Genomic DNA, 17,986 nt, shown 5'->3' on the forward strand with positions numbered 1-17,986 from the left:
ATTTATTTGATGTAGATTTTATTTTATTTATTTATTTGAAAATATGATGAAAACTACACTGCAGTGTAAATGTGCAATAAACTGGACTGTCATCACAACCTGACAGGCTAAACCCAGGGCACCACTATCACGAGGACACTTCAAACGTCTACCAATCAGAGCCGCATTGTGACGCATGCGCCTTGAGTCTTGAACTTACCGTTGACATGGAAAAATACGACTTTGCCGGAATCTGCTTGATTACGTACGACTTCGCTACCCACAACTTTACACAGATGGTGTCAGTTTAAAAGCAGATTTATTCGTCAAAACTAAAATCCATCATTTTACTCTCCCACAAGGTGTAAGCAGGTAAGATGGCTTTCATAGTTTGATAAGGGCAATGTTAGCATATTCAGCCAGACGGCTAACATACCATAGAAACTTGTTAGCTTGCCCACAGTGCACTGACGGTGTTGGTGTTAGCGCACCAGGTGTTGGATCAGAAGGTGATGGCCATTGTAGCGAGCGAGCAAGCAAGCGTGGTTTACTTCCTAAGTAGCTGGTTCAGCTGGAGCCACATTACCGTTTACCTAAGTTATCGGGACCAGAGGTCATGTGTTTAAGTTGTGGTCAGTTTCTCAATGCTGCTGCTTCCTCAGAGAGTTTGTAAGATCATTGACACTATTGCAGCATAACAAGGGTGACTTTGACAGCTGCAACACTGCTTTCGTTGCACTTTAAGGCAAAATCCAGCCTTGAACAGAATGTTCTCTGTGTTTTAATTCACGTGACAAAGGTGGAAATCAGAGCATCCTCCTAAATGATGAAGTCATCAGGTGACTCTTAATGGATTTGACCCACTAACAAAGATAGTTATGTCATCATTATTAGTCATTCAATATAAATTGAGCAGTAAAAGTCATAGAAATAACTACTGTTAATTAGATGCAAGGGTACCATTTTCTTAAGATCTACTTAACATACTTGACTTTGTGCCATATTGTATTGGCTGGTAAAGCAGAGCAAATACTGTAAGACCAGCTTCCATGGTAATGTTCTTCCATGGTGAGTTTAACTGGAAAATCAAAAGCCTACATGTTATTCTTTACATGTGTTGCTGGAGCTTTGATGCACCTTACTGAAATTAATTCGCCACTGCAGGAAAATAGCTTTCTCAAATGCCTTACATCTGTCTGAATATGTTAACTTTCTAATGGCTATCTCCAGTCACGGCTCTAAAAGTGAAGTTGACTGTAAATAAAATAACTGCCATGATAAATATGCCACTGATATATCCTGCATTTGGAAGATTGTGTTGTATAAATTTGAAAAACAGGTTTGATGCAAGGCGAAACACATGTTGGATTTTGTATACGATTTTAAGAGTTGTTATGGCTTGTATTTTTTTTTTTGGTTGGACCAAAAGCTCATGGCTGTATGTGAACAGAGGTAGACATTAATGATTTCAGTTGGTGTTGTGAGTTCTGCTCTTGATGGACCAGTTCTTTTGCAAAAGTCAAGCATTTGTATATTTTGGATTTCCTGGTTACACCAGGCCAGAGATAACTCGTCTTTTAGGAAAAGGTGTCATGAGAAGTTGTTGCTTCTTCATTCTTAATTCAGTAGTACATTTTTAGTTTTTTAAACTTCAGAATCAGTCTTTTTTTGCATGGGGGCGTACAAGTCTACAAGGGTCAGAATTTTAGGGGCGTAACATTAGAGATCATTTGTCAGTTTGGGAGTTGTCATAGATTTAGTGATTGTAAAAGCTGTTCTGTGCAGATTAGGCCTCTCTTGTGTTCATTGAGGCCAAAGCTATGAGGGAAGTTAGATGCAAGGATGACTAATTGATTCCTTTTCCTATTAGGGTTTGCTACTGTCTAACTGAGATGTAGAAACCTGGCCAATCCAACTTTCCAACATTTTGTAATCTCAAAATGACTCATTCAGTTGATGACACAAGTTGATGTTTCCTCTATGAACGTCATACAGTTACTGGATGATATTTTGATTTTATGGATTCAGTTTGACCAATTCTTTAGCTACAGGGAGATTTTTTTCTATTATCAGGACATACACATGGTTGCCTATGGAATGTGACAGGAATGATGTCGACACATTCAAAGAGAGTTACACAAACCAGGATTTGAATTCAGGTTACACTGTGACAAGCACAGAATATATACCAGTATGTCAGATGTAGCTCAGATAAGAATGATAGTACACAAAATCAAATTCCTCTGTTGATACATTTGTATTTGGCGTTCATACTAATATGGCACTGAGTGAATGTGGGGAGGTGTCCAGTGTCACAGTGTACTTTAAGCGGACCAACCTGAGAATCTGTTGGGACAAGGGGTCTGTAACAGCGACTAGAGGTCAGTCAGAATCTGTACAGGTCAGACTCACCAGTGATTGCAACAGATTACTGTGTGTTTGTTTTTGTGTGAAAAAAAGAAGAGAGGAAGTGTGCACAGTGTCAACAACTTCAACTAGGTACTGGGACAAAGGAGGCAATGGAAGAGCATAGCACAGTAGATAGCTGCACAACGAAATATATGCAAATATATGCAATGAAATGTATATGAAATAACTGCACAAAAAATATCACCTGTAACCCACTAAATTGTTTTGTTTGGAAGGGAAATCTTTATCAGACAAACACACTTGGAGACATATCTGAAGAGTTGACTTATGATTGGAAACCTTAAAGGGAGATCACTTTCTCCCACTATTACTACTTTCATACCTGGTTAGTGCAATCTATACAAGAGGGAAGTGAACATGTCATCCTCTGTGCAGAAAAAGAGGAAATACTGCTTGATGTTGGATCCTGCAACAAGGTACTCGACTGCCTGAAAACGATAAAATGTTGTTAAAAGAAGTGTGCGTTGAACAGGGATGAGGAAATCATTCAGTTCATGGTGGTGTGTGAGGGCACATAGTTGTTTGAAGACTTGAAGGAGTTGTTGAGACTGATTGAGTTTAAAGAAAGCGATTTGAGCAAAAGGATGCAGCTGAAGCTCCCTCCATTGTAACATATACCTGCAAAAATGTAAATGATTATTTGTGCAGTTAAGAATTGTGTAATTGTGTATTTATGGGTTTTACAGTTAAGTGTACGATATAAACGTAAGGGGTTGGCAGACATATTTGAATGTTCATGTTGTAGTGTGTTCATTGACTGTATGTGACTGCTGACTGTGGCCACATGAGAACACATGACAAAAAATGAAGGAGCCCTGCGGCCAAGGAACAAGTGACTGCCAGGCTGGAAGCCAGATCTGGCCCCAGGGTCGATTTTAGAAGGCCCCTCCACAAGCTTAAAATTCACTGCTAAATCTGGCTAATTAGTATTTTTTTAATGATTCCCATTGAGTACAGTAATATCTTTTTTCATAGATAACATATAAAGTAAGAAAGCTTAAGTAATTAGAAAGGGGGAAAAAATAATAACTTGCAGAAAAGCTTGCCCATAGGCTGAGGAGGTTAGGTGGTTCACCGTGTAGGTGCTTGTGCATGTAATATGCTACTGAGAGGGGAGAACTGTCAGTCTCTCAAAATAAACGATTAGAGGATCCCAGACTTAACTTTATAATTGATCCTTTTAAGGATATTTTTTAGATTTTAAACAAATTGATATTTTATTATTACTCAGATTCTCATGTTGTTGAATGTATTGTTGCTACAGAGCAGCTACCTTATCTTTGCACCTTATCCCATAGATAATGCTAATTACTCTGGGCACATGTTAAACAGGAGGAAGTGGCACCTTTATGGAAACCTTGACTGTTGGGAAAGCTGCTCCGTCTGCTGCCTCAGCTCCACTTTTGCCTCATATGATCCCATAGTCATGTGCCTTCAGAGGTGCTGCAGTCTCTGTGTCAGAGAACAGTGTTATAGAACACAGTTGTGTGGCAGCAGAACTGAGGTGTAGCATTTCAGCATAGTTTCACACAGTGTTTATTGGTGGTGGTGGTTTTAAAGGCAGGATGCCTCTGGTAGAAGTGAAACGCTGGCTTCAGTGCTTTACTTAAAGCTTCCTGTAAAAGATTGAAATTGAAGAAGTGATTTTTCATTCTTCATGCTGTTAATGTTGCTGAGTCATTATCATGACTTGTGACTTTTAATGTTGATTTCATAGGGAACAAAATGTTGCTCAGTCATGCCTCGTGATGAGGTTCCTTGTACTTACTGTGAGAAAAGCCAAAAGTTCTTCTACAGTACAACAAAGGAACACAAAAGCAGTCTTCTGAGCTAATAACTGTTTTCCCCTCAAGAGTCGTGTCTCTCATGCTCCTTCAGATTATCTAACTGTTGTTGTCTTATTCCAGGGAGGCTGATATCCATCCCTCAGGTTCCCAGGGATCCCTCAGCTCGACCTGATGAAAGCCGAGCAAGACGGAGACCTCCTTGAAGGTAACTGCTTAAGATAACAGAAACATGACCGTCAGAGTACAAACCCACCAGCCATGCTCCCCAATATTCAACACATACTATGTGAGTGTGCAAGCTGATAGAGCTGCATAAAACAATATTTCAACAGGGTGCATTTTGTCTTGCATGCAAGTAACCAAAGTGCAATGGTTTAAACATAAAGAAATGGTGAAAACTCAGACAACTTATTTCCAAAAAGGAAGATTTGTCTTTACTTATGATCCTAGAGTTTGTTTGGTTTCATAGTTATTCAAGAATCTGCATACTGTTTATTCTCATTACCTCCTTTGTGAACTTTATCACTGCTTATGTGATACTGTTTGATTCATTAAAGGTTAAAGGGTAAAGGGTCCCTCTGCAGATTATTTTTGTTGTGGTTGTGTTTTATTGACAAGAATAGATTTAGCAATTTAGTGCTGGGGTGTGTGTAGTTTACTTCCCTTTCCTCAAGAGAGTCATTTTTAGAGACACGGTGTGAGAATGACGTTGTGGCATCTTAAAAAAAAAAAGAGAGGAAAAAAAGGATGATAAAGGCTGAGGCATATAAAAGCAGAGTCCTTGTTCAGGAACAGTGGACTCTAGGACCAGCAGTGAGTTGGAGATGAAGGAAGGAGAGACTGAGAGGTCCAAACTCAGTGAGTAGTTTACATTGTTTGCAGAACTTTTTCAGTCAGTCTTGAATTTTTGTATTCACTTCTCTTCTATATGTAATCCTTTTTCTTTCATTGTGTTTTCATAAAACATGTTGATGGAGTTGTAGGGTTTAGTGTAATGGATACCCTGATTAAAGGTTTATTTACTGACTGAGTGAATACGTGTCATTAAAGTCTTAAATCACTTACGTAGCCATTTCGAAATTGAGGTTAAGGCACTTTAACTTATCAGCAGTGACTATTTTACAAAGGTTGCTTCTGGTCTTTGAACCAGCACAAATCTTTAAGGTATGCACCTTCTTTAACTGAGCTCCTGTACCCCAGACAAGTCTTAGGTACTCCTGACTTCAACAGTTTCGTGACAAAAGAATGAAGAAAGCTGTGCTTTGGTTTATGGAAGGAGGCTAGAAAAGTCTGGTGTGGTTTTTTCATAGACTGGCAGAGCTGTGGATGTGTCTCTGCTCAGACATAAAACCTCACTGGTATTTCATGGATAGTAAATTAAAAACAAGGTTTAACCACATTTGCTTAGTTTTAATCAGATTTTAGAGGTGCTTCATACAACTGAGGGAGCTTCAGACCCAGTCAGTATCAGTGTGGCACTGATCTGACTGAGCTCAGAAGTTTTTCAACTCTTAAAGTTACTTAAAGTGGAGGTTTTGATTATTGATTTGTTCTCTTATGATATTCTTTACTTTCATGAGATCAGGTACTTCAGGTTTATTAATTAAAATTCAGTATACAGGGACCATGATACAGTTAGATGAATTTAACTTATTTAACTATGTTATAACTACCAACCACACATAATTTGCAGCACATCTCCAAATCCCAGCAATTGCGCAAGTAAGTGAAACCTTAATCAGTACATGATGTTCCGAACTACAAAAATGCAGTTAGGTTGCACCTAAAGCTGCAACAATGAGCCGATTAATCAAGTAGTCAGTTAAAAACTGATGAATTGCCAACTATCTCAATCATAATTTAAATATTTCAGTTATTTTTGAGCGACATTGTCCAACAATTGCTGGTTCCAGCTTCTGAAATGTGAAGATTTGCTGCTTTTCTTTGTCATTTATGATCGCAAATACAGTCTTTTGGTTTTGGATTGAAACAATTTAAAGACGTCATTTTATAGACTAAATTATTCATCCATTAATCATTGTTATAGGCCGATGTATCAATAATTTAATGAATCTGTACTTCCAGCCCTAATGGCATCTGAGTTGCTCAGAAGCTGTTGCTGTATGTTTGGTTGGCAGGAAGCCGGTCAACAAGAGATGGAAAGACAGCTTAGTGTTACAAATGACTGTCTTGTCTCTGTTAGTCTCCTCTCATCACTCTGTTTCTCTGTGCTTTTGTCAGAGGACTCCCCTCAGGACAATGGAGTCCAGACAAACCAGTACAGCTCCATCTCTCCTCCTGCATCACCTGTGGCCCAGGAAGAACCCTTCTCCACCTACTTTGAGGATAAGGTGCACATTCCCGAGAATGTCAGCCAGGTACTCACCATGTTGCACAGCTACCTGTTCATATAAAGTATTCATCAAAACTGAAGCTCAATTGTAGTAGCTATCATTGTCTGATTAACCAAACATGTTTCATTTGTTTGACCCTTGTTGGATCAAATTTCAGGTATTCAGTTTCCGTAAACTCTGGGCCTTCACTGGACCAGGCTTTTTGATGAGCATTGCTTACTTGGATCCAGGGAACATTGAGTCCGACCTTCAGTCTGGAGCTAAAGCTGGCTTTAAGGTGATTTATAAAAACATGATAATCTAGTCATTCTGTGCTCTCATTCAGATTTTATTTGCTAGTTAATGGGTGTGGATTTCAGAGAGTATCTCTTTGATTGGAATCTGGTTGAGCCTTTTCGCAAAGCTCATTTGTTCATACCACTTTTGAGGAGGTGATTCTGCAGGTTTTCGTTGCGCTCTCCACAAAGTTACTGATGTGTTCAATGTATTACTCTAAGTGAAGAAATCAGCTTCATCTCATGCACCATGAGTTATTATTATTTCATTCATAATTATTTTCACTGTATTACTAAAAATAAATTTGATTGTTCATTTGTTCACTGGTGCCTCCCAGTGTCTTAAATGAATACAAACACAGGTAGTTATTAAATTAATTTGGAAATGTTCGCTGATTTTGCCTTTCTTCCCTAGCTCCTATGGGTGCTCCTTGGAGCCACCATCATCGGGCTGCTGCTGCAGAGGTTAGCTGCACGCCTCGGGGTCGTCACAGGGATGCACCTGGCTGAAGTCTGCAACCGCCAATATCCCATGGTGAGCATTCTCCACTCTCATTACACTCATTACACACCTCATCTACCTTCTTTTGCTGTACATAAACCTTTTTTAGTGCACTCAGCTTTATTGAATATTGAGAGTGTTAAATGTTTTGATTCTGTATTCTTCTAGTTTGTTGAATATCTAAAAAAATGTTGTTGAATATGTAAAAGTAGTGCTCTTCTGTGTGATTAAGATGAGAAGCCAACATGACATATGCCCTTCAGTAAAGAGAGGATTAAACTCTGGCCTACTCTCTGTTTATCTTAATTTTGTTTCTTGTTCAGGTTCCTCGGATCATCCTATGGATGATGGTGGAGCTGGCAATTATTGGCTCAGACATGCAGGAGGTCATTGGCTGTGCCATAGCTCTCAACCTACTCTCCGTGGGCAGGTACCATCTTCACTTCTTGCACTTAAAACATTTTTAAAGTTTTTTTTTTTTTTTTTAATAGTGATAATTGACCAAAAAATACATTTTCCTGTCTTTCTTCTGCAGGATTCCACTGTGGGCAGGAGTCCTCATCACCATCACAGACACATTTGTGTTCCTCTTTCTAGACAAATATGGTACATATGCATACATTGTTACGTACTTATCAGTGTCGATGTGTCCCGTTGTTGATACATGTTATGTCTCCTTGCAGGCCTGAGGAAACTCGAAGCTTTCTTTGGCTTTCTCATCACTGTCATGGCTCTTAGCTTTGGTTATGAGGTAAACGATTGTCACAGTTTCTAATATATTTCAAGTGTTTGTTGAGGCACCATGACATGTTTGACTGTGTGTTGTCTGTTTGTAGTATGTGCTGGTAAAGCCAAACCAAGCGGAGCTGCTAAAGGGGATGTTCTTACCTTACTGTGCTGGCTGTGGACCTGTGCAGCTGGAGCAGGCAGTGGGAATTGTAGGCGCTGTCATCATGCCGCATAACATCTACTTGCACTCAGCACTGGTCAAGGTTAGACGTGTATATGTTGTCATATTCAGACAAGCAATGTTTGACACATAGTATTATTAATACCATAAGCTTAGTGGGATGAGTGACATTTATCTTTCTTATGTACCAGTCTAGAGACATTGATCGCAAGAATAAGAAGGAAGTAAAGGAAGCCAACAAGTACTTCTTCATCGAGTCCACTATCGCTCTTTTCATCTCCTTCCTCATCAACGTCTTTGTCGTAGCAGTCTTTGCTCAGGCTTTCTACAATAAGACCAATGCTGACGTGGTGGGTACATATAGTATTACAGTAAGAATCCACTCCTCTTTATTGAGTACTTGGTTGTTCATTATGGAATATAATAACACACATCATCCATCTTGTGTTTGTGTCCCTGGTTGCAGAATGAATCTTGTAATAAAACCGGCAGCCCTCACACAGATCTCTTCCCTCTCAACAACAACACACTGGAGGTGGACATCTACAAAGGGGTATGTCTGATCATAATTACAATAACAATAAATCCTCACTGTTGAATATTTACTGAGACAGTATAAGTTACTTTTGTAGTCAAGCACAAGATTCAGATAATTGTGAAGTTAGATTAGCAGCCTCACCTGCCATGAGTATTGAGCATTTTATAATTACAATCAAAGACGAAGAAAAACAGAAGAAGCACGAGGGCCAAAAATGCACCTGCAATTGCCACTTCTGGAAATCTTCTAAATTTTGAAATGCATCTTTTTGTGTTCTGAACCGCTCTCTTTTCTCAATTATCTTCATTATAAGCGAGCCATCTCAATGCCTATATCAAGGGATGTTAGATGAATGAGGGATAACTTATTTCTCTGTTGGTGTGTTCAGGGAGTGGTCCTGGGCTGTGTCTTTGGCCCTGCAGCCCTCTACATCTGGGCCATAGGGATCCTGGCAGCTGGACAGAGTTCCACCATGACAGGCACTTACTCTGGGCAGTTTGTCATGGAGGTAAGAATGCCTGCTGGTTTTATACATGGGAATGGTTTAACAGACAAACAACAGTGTGTGTGCTCATGAGTTAACTTTGATGTTTTCTAAGGGTTTCCTGAACCTAAGGTGGTCCCGTTTTGCCAGAGTGCTGCTGACCCGCTCTATTGCCATCACGCCTACACTGCTGGTAGCTATTTTTCAGGATGTTCAGCATCTGACTGGGATGAACGACTTCCTCAATGTGCTTCAAAGCATGCAGGTCAGGACAAATCCTTCCCTTGACATGTATTCTGTCAAAACAATATATATAACATTAGATATATACCCTTCTTTTACTTTTCCTGTTGTGTAAATTGTGATTCTGTAAGATATTCAGGTTGACTTTTCTGTTTCTAGCTTCCATTTGCTTTGATTCCAATTCTGACCTTCACAAGTCTGACATCCATAATGAACGACTTTGCAAACGGATTGTGAGTGAAATATCTAAACTTTTTTTTAACATGTTTTTATCATTAATCAAACATTAATTACATAATACACAGACTTTTCATTTTTGAGCCCCCCCCACAGGCAAATTCATCTAGCAACTACCCTTCCCCCAACATTGCCCCTCCACAATTGTTAAAATGGCACAGCATTGTCCCAGGTCACAACTGGGGTGGTTTACATGGATAAAAATGAATTTAAAAATTTTTTATAACAAAACAACAGAGACTCCCTTGAAAATTCAACCAGCGTGTATTGAACTACCAACCACCCTTACTGCACCACATATAGCTAATTTCTTTGGGTCCATTTTATTTCTGAGTTGAGCTGATATCTGGAGATACAGATACAGCAGCCTGAATTATAGTTCCTTTGCTTTATGCCATGGATAAATGAATCGTATATTCCCATATAGCTTTCTTAGTAGCTTTATCCATCCCCTCCCCGAGGTCGCAAATCCAGGTTTGCATGATTGCGTCATTTAATTTACTGGACTTTTAAATGGCCTCATAGCAGCATCCTACTACTACCACTACCTATACATACCTATTGCTACCTAGTTTATAAAGAAATTGCTATATATAACGGACAGTATAAAAAAATCAACTAAAACTGACTCTGCTCCAGATTAGTTAATTTTAAACTATGTTAACTGAACGTTCCTCCATTTCTAGAAAAAAGGAAAAAAAAACAAAACAAGGCAGTAACTCAGTTTTAGAGACAGGCCAAGATTGAGTTACACAAACTACAAATGTACCCTGTTGTCAGACTGTTAGAGGAACACACTACTGACTGGTCATTTCAGAAAAAAACATTATTTCCCAATGGTCTAATCAACTGCATGTTTTTTTAGGGTGTGGAAAATCTGTGGAGGCATCGTCATCCTGGTGGTTTGTGCAATCAACATGTACTTTGTGGTCGTTTACGTGACGTCACTGAACAGTGTGCTGCTCTACGTTTTCGCTGCTCTGCTTACCGTGGCCTATCTGTGCTTTGTGGGCTACCTGGTGAGTGTGATAACTGCAACAAGCAAAATCATAATATGACATCTAAAAAAAAAAAAAAAAAAAAAAGATTAGTAAAATAAAAACATACAGTTTTTTAAATGCATAAGTGTGCTGGTTGTATCTTGACTTCTCTTTCCCTTGTCGTTGTCTGCAGGCATGGCACTGTTTGGTTGCCTTGGGTGTTTCCTGCCTGGACTTTGGCAGCAGGGTAAGCAATCGACCTGCTGTGCTCATAGAGGAGCCGTCTGAGTACGACTCCTAGGGCTGAACAGGACAGTAACCACCAGCATTCCTCTTTCTTCTTGGAGACACTGAGTTCTGTACACAACCAGTACTCATTTAGGATCTTAAAGCACATTATCTGTTAATGTCGATGTGTTTATTTTGTGTCGGGCTGGGTCTCATAATATGGTGCTTTTTGGGTACCCGATGAATATAATTATTACTTCACCAGCACAGAAAATACAAAACCAGTATTCAGTGACATACTGTGATATGACTATATTATACAACATGTAACTGTATTTATAATCAACCCAAGTATTTGTATTTGAAATAGAATTTTCCATCCTTTTTCAATTGTTTTCAGTAAACATCTTTTTTTCTTATTTATTAACTATCTACCTAAAGTAATCATCTTTTTTTGATTGATTTGATTTAAGACAGGTACTAAAGCTAGCTGCCTCGCACACTTTGCTCTCTGTGAGCTCTCTTGATAATGTGAAGCAGTGTGTCCTGCTGCTCATTCTGGTATGATTTCCTCTCAGTCTACCTCAAGATCCTCTATTATCCTATCTCAACACATTGTACTGTCTCTGTAGCAGTTTGATTCACTGGATTTTTGCATCTAACAATAATAATCCTACTTTCTGTACCAAAAATCACCAAATGAGATCCAGCCCTACTTGTGTTAAAAACGTTAGACTATGGGGTTTTGATGTTGTGAGCTGATTTCCTGTCTAACATGTCAAAGAAGCTTAAGTGGCTAAAGTTTCAGTAACATTCATGACTGATGCTTGTACTTCATTTGTCACTTCTCCTGTGTGAAGTCCAAGTTTTTTTTCTCTTGTTCTACTCAATCCCAGTGTGGACATCTGCTCAACTTAACCAAGTCAAGAATGAAGGAGGTTTTTTAAAAATATGAGCAGAATGTTAAGTCAGATGTGTGAAGTGAAGCTTGGTATGACTGCAGCTTCATCCTCCAAGCCTCTTTTAGTGCCTACATAATCTGGATGACATGTTAAAGTGGGAAAGAAATAAGTTCAAAATGGTGTGCAGGAGTTGTTGAGTTGCTCTTGACTGTGAGGGTTAACATGTAAAAATATTGATTTGTATTTAGCCCTTGTTAAATGACAGCAGGATGATTTTCTATTCTATGTTTTTATTTAGTATTGTGGTTTTAGGAGAAGAGACTGATAGACATGTATTGTAACATGAATATGTGATATAACAGGTATTACAATACATGTGGTTATCATTTATGAAAGGACTGACTTATTTAAACTGCTATGCAGACATGAGAAGGAACTTCTCATTTAGCAGCTTGAAAATAATGTAATAGTTATAATTGTTGTAAATGTCATGACAAAGCTGTGGTTAAGGAACTAGAAACAACAGTTAAAGAAAAAGGAGTCAAAACAAGTACAGAGGAAATGTATTTTTAAAGCCCAAAACCACAAGTTTGTCTCAGACTGCTCTACAATCTATCTTTAAACCCTTGAAACCAGTAATTTTGTGCAGTCCATGCAGTCTGGTGAGATTCATTCAAATGTTGTAATTGTTTATGTTAATTCTTGTGCATCTTTTACTGAATTAAGCTATGGTGTGTCCAGCACTCTGCACTGACTCATTTATTAAGACATCCTCATGAGAAAAAAACCAAAAACATTTGTTCTGCTTGCCTTCAAAGTTTGTCCCTTATTTTTAGATTTATGTCTGTTTCTTTTTCACTAAAAATGGAAGCACCATTAATGTTTACTGTAGATTTTTAATGGGTTCATTGGGTTTTAGACTTGATTCTATGAAGAATTTTAATGAAGCAACAGGCAAATATAATAAACCAATGCAAACAGAATTAAACTTGTTTTAGGTAAAAAAAACTCAATAGATCACAGCTGAGACTAAATAAAATACCCACTCTGACTTGACACAGCTTGTTTCAGTCTGACACGAAGCACGAGAAGCAGAACTGCACAACAGCTTTTTCATTGATCTTCTACAGCAGTAGAGTATCATGTCCAAACCTTGAATAAGGTCAGAAACAGTTTGACTTTTTTAAATTAAAAGAAGAAATCAGTGAAGCCAAATGTGCAAGTTTATAATAGTACTGTGCAGCTAACTGAGCAATATCTAAGCAAGACGTGTGTTTCAGCCATCACAGAAAAGTTCTCAGGTTCTTTCAGTGAAATTGCATTTCATGTTCACTTTATTGAGGTGGATCGAGTACAGTTGCTGATTACTGGTTCAAAGTTCTCATAATCTTAAAGTTTCTCAAGGTTTTAATACAGGTGAGAGAGATGTAAATTACATTTTTCAAGCTACCATACAGCTTGAAAAATACAGTGTCATATGAATACCACTGTGGTGGAAAAAACATGGCAAAGGCACAGTTTGAATTGTTACAGGGAAAACTTCAGTGCAGTAATGTGAACACTGAAGTTATCTCTCATTTCTCATCTTTGGGACTGAATGGATAAGTGTCTGTAATAAATGGGAAACAATGGCTATATGGACATTTGTTGGCGTCTTCTGTCTGTGTTAGTGATGTATTGAAATTGGTGAGCCAGACTGTTGACCAAATGTTTTTTGACAAAAAAATGAATTTGGCGCTGTTGCTAATATGGAGTGATGATGTACAACTATGGTAGAGTCTGGGAGTCATACATCATCCTCCAGTAGGGGGTAATAAAGCAGCGCGGTTCCTTTTTTTTAGAAACAGTGCAGTATGTAGTGTGAGTGGTCAAGCAAGAGCAGGAGAGATGGCTACAGTAACTGTGTTCAGAACAGACCGGTGTTGGAGACCAGAGCAGAGAAGTTGTCTAGCAGTAAACGTACAGTACAGGTTACAGTGTCACCATGAATAAACACACTTCTGCAGGGTCACATCAGGGTATTTGTTTACACAGTTGGCAGAACATCACGATAGGCTATAGAAATGGTGTTTTTGCAGGACTTTCCAAGAATGAGTGAGGACAGTATCACTTTGATCTGAGGTGAGCAAGCTGAATTCAACTGTAATTGTCAGTCACCTTCAAATTGTCAACTGATTGGACCCGATTAATCCCTGATCAAAACACAGCATTGACTGTGATGTTCACCTCCTTTGAACAGTTGTTTTCCATATTGTTGTCTAACCCAGAACACAGTAAACCCCCAAGATTCTGGTTTTCTGCTGTACATAGATTTATATATACTTTAAAAAGAATAAGCTGCATCAACAGAGACGCTTCCATCAGTCATAATAAGCAAAAAGCGTAACAATTAATTGTGTGGGTGGGTTATTTTATGTAAGCATAGTAGGTGGGTCTTCTTAATAATATCACTGATATTTCACATCTTCAACAACAAATCAAGGCAAAATCATAAAAATAATCAGTCTATAATACAGGTTCCCTTCAGCTCATGAGTTAATTATCTATAAACAACAATCTCCTCTCTGATGAAACCTCCCTCTCCTGTCTCTCTTTCAGACACAAATGGGACTGTCACGACATACAGACATTTACTTACTGAGTGACATGGACTCTGATACTCCGGTGGAGAGATGAGAGGACGCGATGACCTGACTGAAGCGTGGGACCACTGAAGCTCGCCCAGTATGTGTTTGTCTTTGCCGCTCTGTGCCTTACCTGTTGTTAACTGTCCTTACAGCACACAGTGTAGCACACTGACAGATCATGCTGTTTGAATCGATGATGGGCGTTTTCCAGCACAAGCGACTCAACAACCTTAGCTAAATAATGTTTATGCAAGAAGTATCTGGGCTCTAAAGAGAGATGTGGGTTAAAGATTTGGCGTCCCGTGACATCTTAAACGACTAATCCACTACAAGTTAACACCATGACTTCAGTTAAAGACAAGACACTACTGTGATGAAATGGCCATTCGACATTCAGAAATCACACAATAACAAACTCAGTATTCCACATTGTAGAGTCATGAGTTCAGAGACACAAGTTGAGTGCTTTTAGCCAGTAACCGATGTTGTGGACCTCTAGTGTGGCTCCAGGCTGCAGATTAGACAGTCTATTATTGTTTTTCTTTTTTTTAAACCTTCTTTCTGGTTTAGCTGACATGAAATGGACAAATCTGATTTTCCCCAATATCACCCCACCCCCCCCCTTAGAGTGCGAATAGCAAGATACACAAAGTCTGATGTAAATTTTATTTGTAAAACCTCAATGTCCTAAGCTGCGGCATTATGTTAACAATTTTTATACCTTTTTTATGCTTGAATTTCATATTAAAATAAAATCGGATTGATTTGTCTAGATGTTAATATTAGACTAATAAACATTTAATTTAATATTAATATATGGAATGCAAACACAGCACTTGAATAGCTTACAAGGTATTTATGTCAACTTTTTTTTATACTATATAACAGAGTGACAGTTTTATGTCATTTTATGTACAGTTATGCAGTCTATTTTACATTCTTGGAGGTAACATGCTGTCGGTTACAAAGTCTTTTGGAGACTGGTTGTAAAAAAACGTCTGCTATTTGTAAACTATTCAAAGCCATTAAAGCCATCATTTGTAGGATTTCCTTATTTCACTGATAATACATGTGTGCATTTTCCCCGTTTAATAAATATATGAATTTTAGGTCATGAATTTTTGAGTAGATGTTTAATGTCAGTGATCAGCGCTGATTGCAGTAATTGTGATCAGAGTCTGATCAACTCGTGTTTCTCAGCCTGTTCGATTCGATTCACTTCTCAATCATTAGAATATGATCATTTGTTGTCTTCTATTATTTGTATTTATTTTTTCTCTTGAACTTCCATCTGAGTTAAATTTGGGCCAGTTTTTTTTTTTTTTTTTTAAAGATTTGTTATATATGTGTAGTTTATTTTTGTATACAACACTTTGGCTTGTAATTTAAGTGGATGTCAATTTTATTTTATAAGGATTAAATTTTGCTTGTCTTCAGCTTTTTGAGGAGTAGCTACAGCAGCTTACTTTTTTTTTTTTTTTTTTTATTGATACAGCCAAATCTGGTTAGAGGTGTGATGTGTGTACAAGTGCGACATCTTGATATCTTGGCACAGGAAAGTGTGTTGGCAACTGGACCCAGGTGTACCAGGAGTGTCAGAGGAGTTTGTAACTGTACAAAACATCAACAAGTTTGAATTTCAAATGTGGGGTGCAAGAGTTAGCTCAGCAACAGACTGCTAATATGAAAAATACCTCTGTGACAGGCTGATAGCTGCTCAACTCCTTATGCACTACATTAATGTCAGTAGCATAGTGCCTTTCAAAAACTGTTTTAGAGAAAATAAAAGTAAAGAGTAAAATGAAGTAAAAACAGTACAGAGAAGACATTAGACAAGGAGATAGATAGGATATGAAATACTAACGGCAGATAACAACGCAACTTTTACCTTGACCAAACATTGAACTGTGCTTGTGCAGACGACCATAGTGCCTCCTCTGTTCACCACTGTGCCTGTTCAATATTCAGTTTAAAACAATTACAAAAACGTAGTGTTAGTGGAACAACACAACTGCCTTGAGTCTGATTGGAGTCACTGTAAAAATATGTATCGTAGGGATGAGTAATAGAGAGGCTGACAGGTAAAATTAGTTTTGCTCCATTTTGTTCTGCATTTGCCAACATTTTCTTCAAAGACTAATATTTTTCGTAGTATATGTAGAATATTTTTCTTCCTCTGGGAAATACCTAAAAATAATAACTTCTCATTTGAAGAATTCCAACCTTGATTAAAATGAATTTTGGGGGTTTTACAATTGAAATGACATGCCATGCCAAATATAAGCCAAATATGTGTACAAAGGACCTTTGTAGTAATTTTACTCCAGCAAAAAAAAAAATAAATAAATAAACCAGCACTTGATTCCAAAAGAAATGGGCCACGGTGTAACTGAAAGAGTAAAAGCTGACATTGTATGCTGTAAGATAATCAAATATTTTGCACCATTTGTTGCTTGTTACAGTGTTATACAGAATTTGGGAACACCTGTTGGGATTGTCATAGACCTTTTTCATGGCCAGACAGGAAATTGTTACTGTACTGTGTTACAAGTTAGATCAAATGTGTTATTTAAATTGTGCAGTATGCGGCCCTACCAAAAAAGGTAGGTTTTTTGTCACCAGATGTTTGAAGTTTTCTTTCATCTGTAATCTTTTTTAACATTGTTTTTTCTTGTTGAATAAAAAAGGACAAAATAATACTGTGCCCGAAATCGTTATTGTCTTTTAATCTTTATTATTTCTCTTTCAAGTATAAAAGACCGACAGTCATCCCTGGTGTACGTTGGTTATTTTAGTATTGGTAAAATACTGTAGAATTACTCACACTCAGCTGCTCCTTACTCAGTATCCCTCAAAACCCATTTTTCATGTTCCTCTTTCATTCTTACTAGAAATTGTTTGGCACCCTTTTGCAACAGGAAAATAAAAAAGGCCTACAATCCAGTCATTGTTGCATTTTTCGTTATGTCTTCCATGCTCCTAGTTTACCTCCTCTGAAGCGTGTCTGAAAATAAATTAATTCATTAATGGAGCATGATGGAGGAAATTTCCAGTACCTTGGGCCCAGACACTCCTTCTCACCTGAAATAGAGCACTGTGCTGCACAGAAAACAGATATGCCAGTGTTGTGTGACGGGATAAATAAGGCTGTAGTAACAGAGAGGGACTGCAGAAGGATCACCTGACAAGCTTGATGCACAGGAACAGATATTTAAGTTGAAGAATAGCTAAAGTTATTCATAAATGAGGATAATTCTGATACCTTAAATATTTTTTTCACTCTAAAGTTGCTTAAATATGCTATTCAGTCTGCTGCTAGTGGGAGCAGAAGATTATATTTATTTAACATTCATGTTTATGAATCATTCTAACATTTGAGTGATTGCATAGATCCAGCTGTGTTGAAGTTGGAAACTCTTTCAAATAAAACTGATGGTTGAAATTAATCTGAAGCTATTAAATGCAGTTAGACATCTGATTTTCAGTACCTGCCATTTAAGCCAAGTGTCA

The 17,986-nt window shown here is 38.0% G+C and overlaps 1 protein-coding gene across 2 annotated transcripts; it reads left to right on the forward strand.

The window, feature by feature from the left end:
* Nucleotides 1-169: 169 nt before the first annotated feature.
* On the forward strand, nucleotides 170-15,585 carry LOC119021224 (natural resistance-associated macrophage protein 2-like). Of its 2 annotated transcripts, XM_037101364.1 has the most exons (17): nucleotides 170-351; nucleotides 4,317-4,401; nucleotides 6,438-6,574; nucleotides 6,708-6,827; nucleotides 7,241-7,360; nucleotides 7,651-7,757; nucleotides 7,863-7,933; nucleotides 8,011-8,078; nucleotides 8,164-8,319; nucleotides 8,429-8,587; nucleotides 8,704-8,790; nucleotides 9,164-9,283; nucleotides 9,375-9,524; nucleotides 9,662-9,735; nucleotides 10,605-10,758; nucleotides 10,913-10,966; nucleotides 14,448-15,585. In XM_037101364.1, the coding sequence occupies exons 2-17, from the start codon at nucleotides 4,368-4,370 to the stop codon at nucleotides 14,523-14,525; spliced, it is 1,689 nt and encodes a 562-aa protein (XP_036957259.1). In that variant the 5' UTR covers nucleotides 170-351; nucleotides 4,317-4,367; the 3' UTR covers nucleotides 14,526-15,585. The 2 variants fall into 2 exon arrangements, with proteins under 2 accessions (XP_036957259.1, XP_036957260.1); XM_037101365.1 differs by lacking the exons at nucleotides 170-351; nucleotides 4,317-4,401 and adding an exon at nucleotides 4,908-5,054.
* Nucleotides 15,586-17,986: the final 2,401 nt, after the last annotated feature.

The sequence above is a fragment of the Acanthopagrus latus genome, chromosome 6 (assembly GCF_904848185.1).
Source record: "Acanthopagrus latus isolate v.2019 chromosome 6, fAcaLat1.1, whole genome shotgun sequence".
Classification (NCBI taxonomy): domain Eukaryota; kingdom Metazoa; phylum Chordata; class Actinopteri; order Spariformes; family Sparidae; genus Acanthopagrus; species Acanthopagrus latus.

What these genes read in the sequence shown, in the direction of transcription:
- LOC119021224 (XM_037101364.1), top strand. Translation starts at nt 4,368, where the DNA reads ATGAAAGCCGAGCAAGACGGAGACCTCCTTGAAG. An exon ending in TGCACTCAGCACTGGTCAAG is followed by an intron (nt 8,320 to 8,428) that starts GTTAGACGTGTA and finishes CTTATGTACCAG; the next exon opens with TCTAGAGACATTGATCGCAA. An exon ending in AGGTGGACATCTACAAAGGG is followed by an intron (nt 8,791 to 9,163) that starts GTATGTCTGATC and finishes TGGTGTGTTCAG; the next exon opens with GGAGTGGTCCTGGGCTGTGT.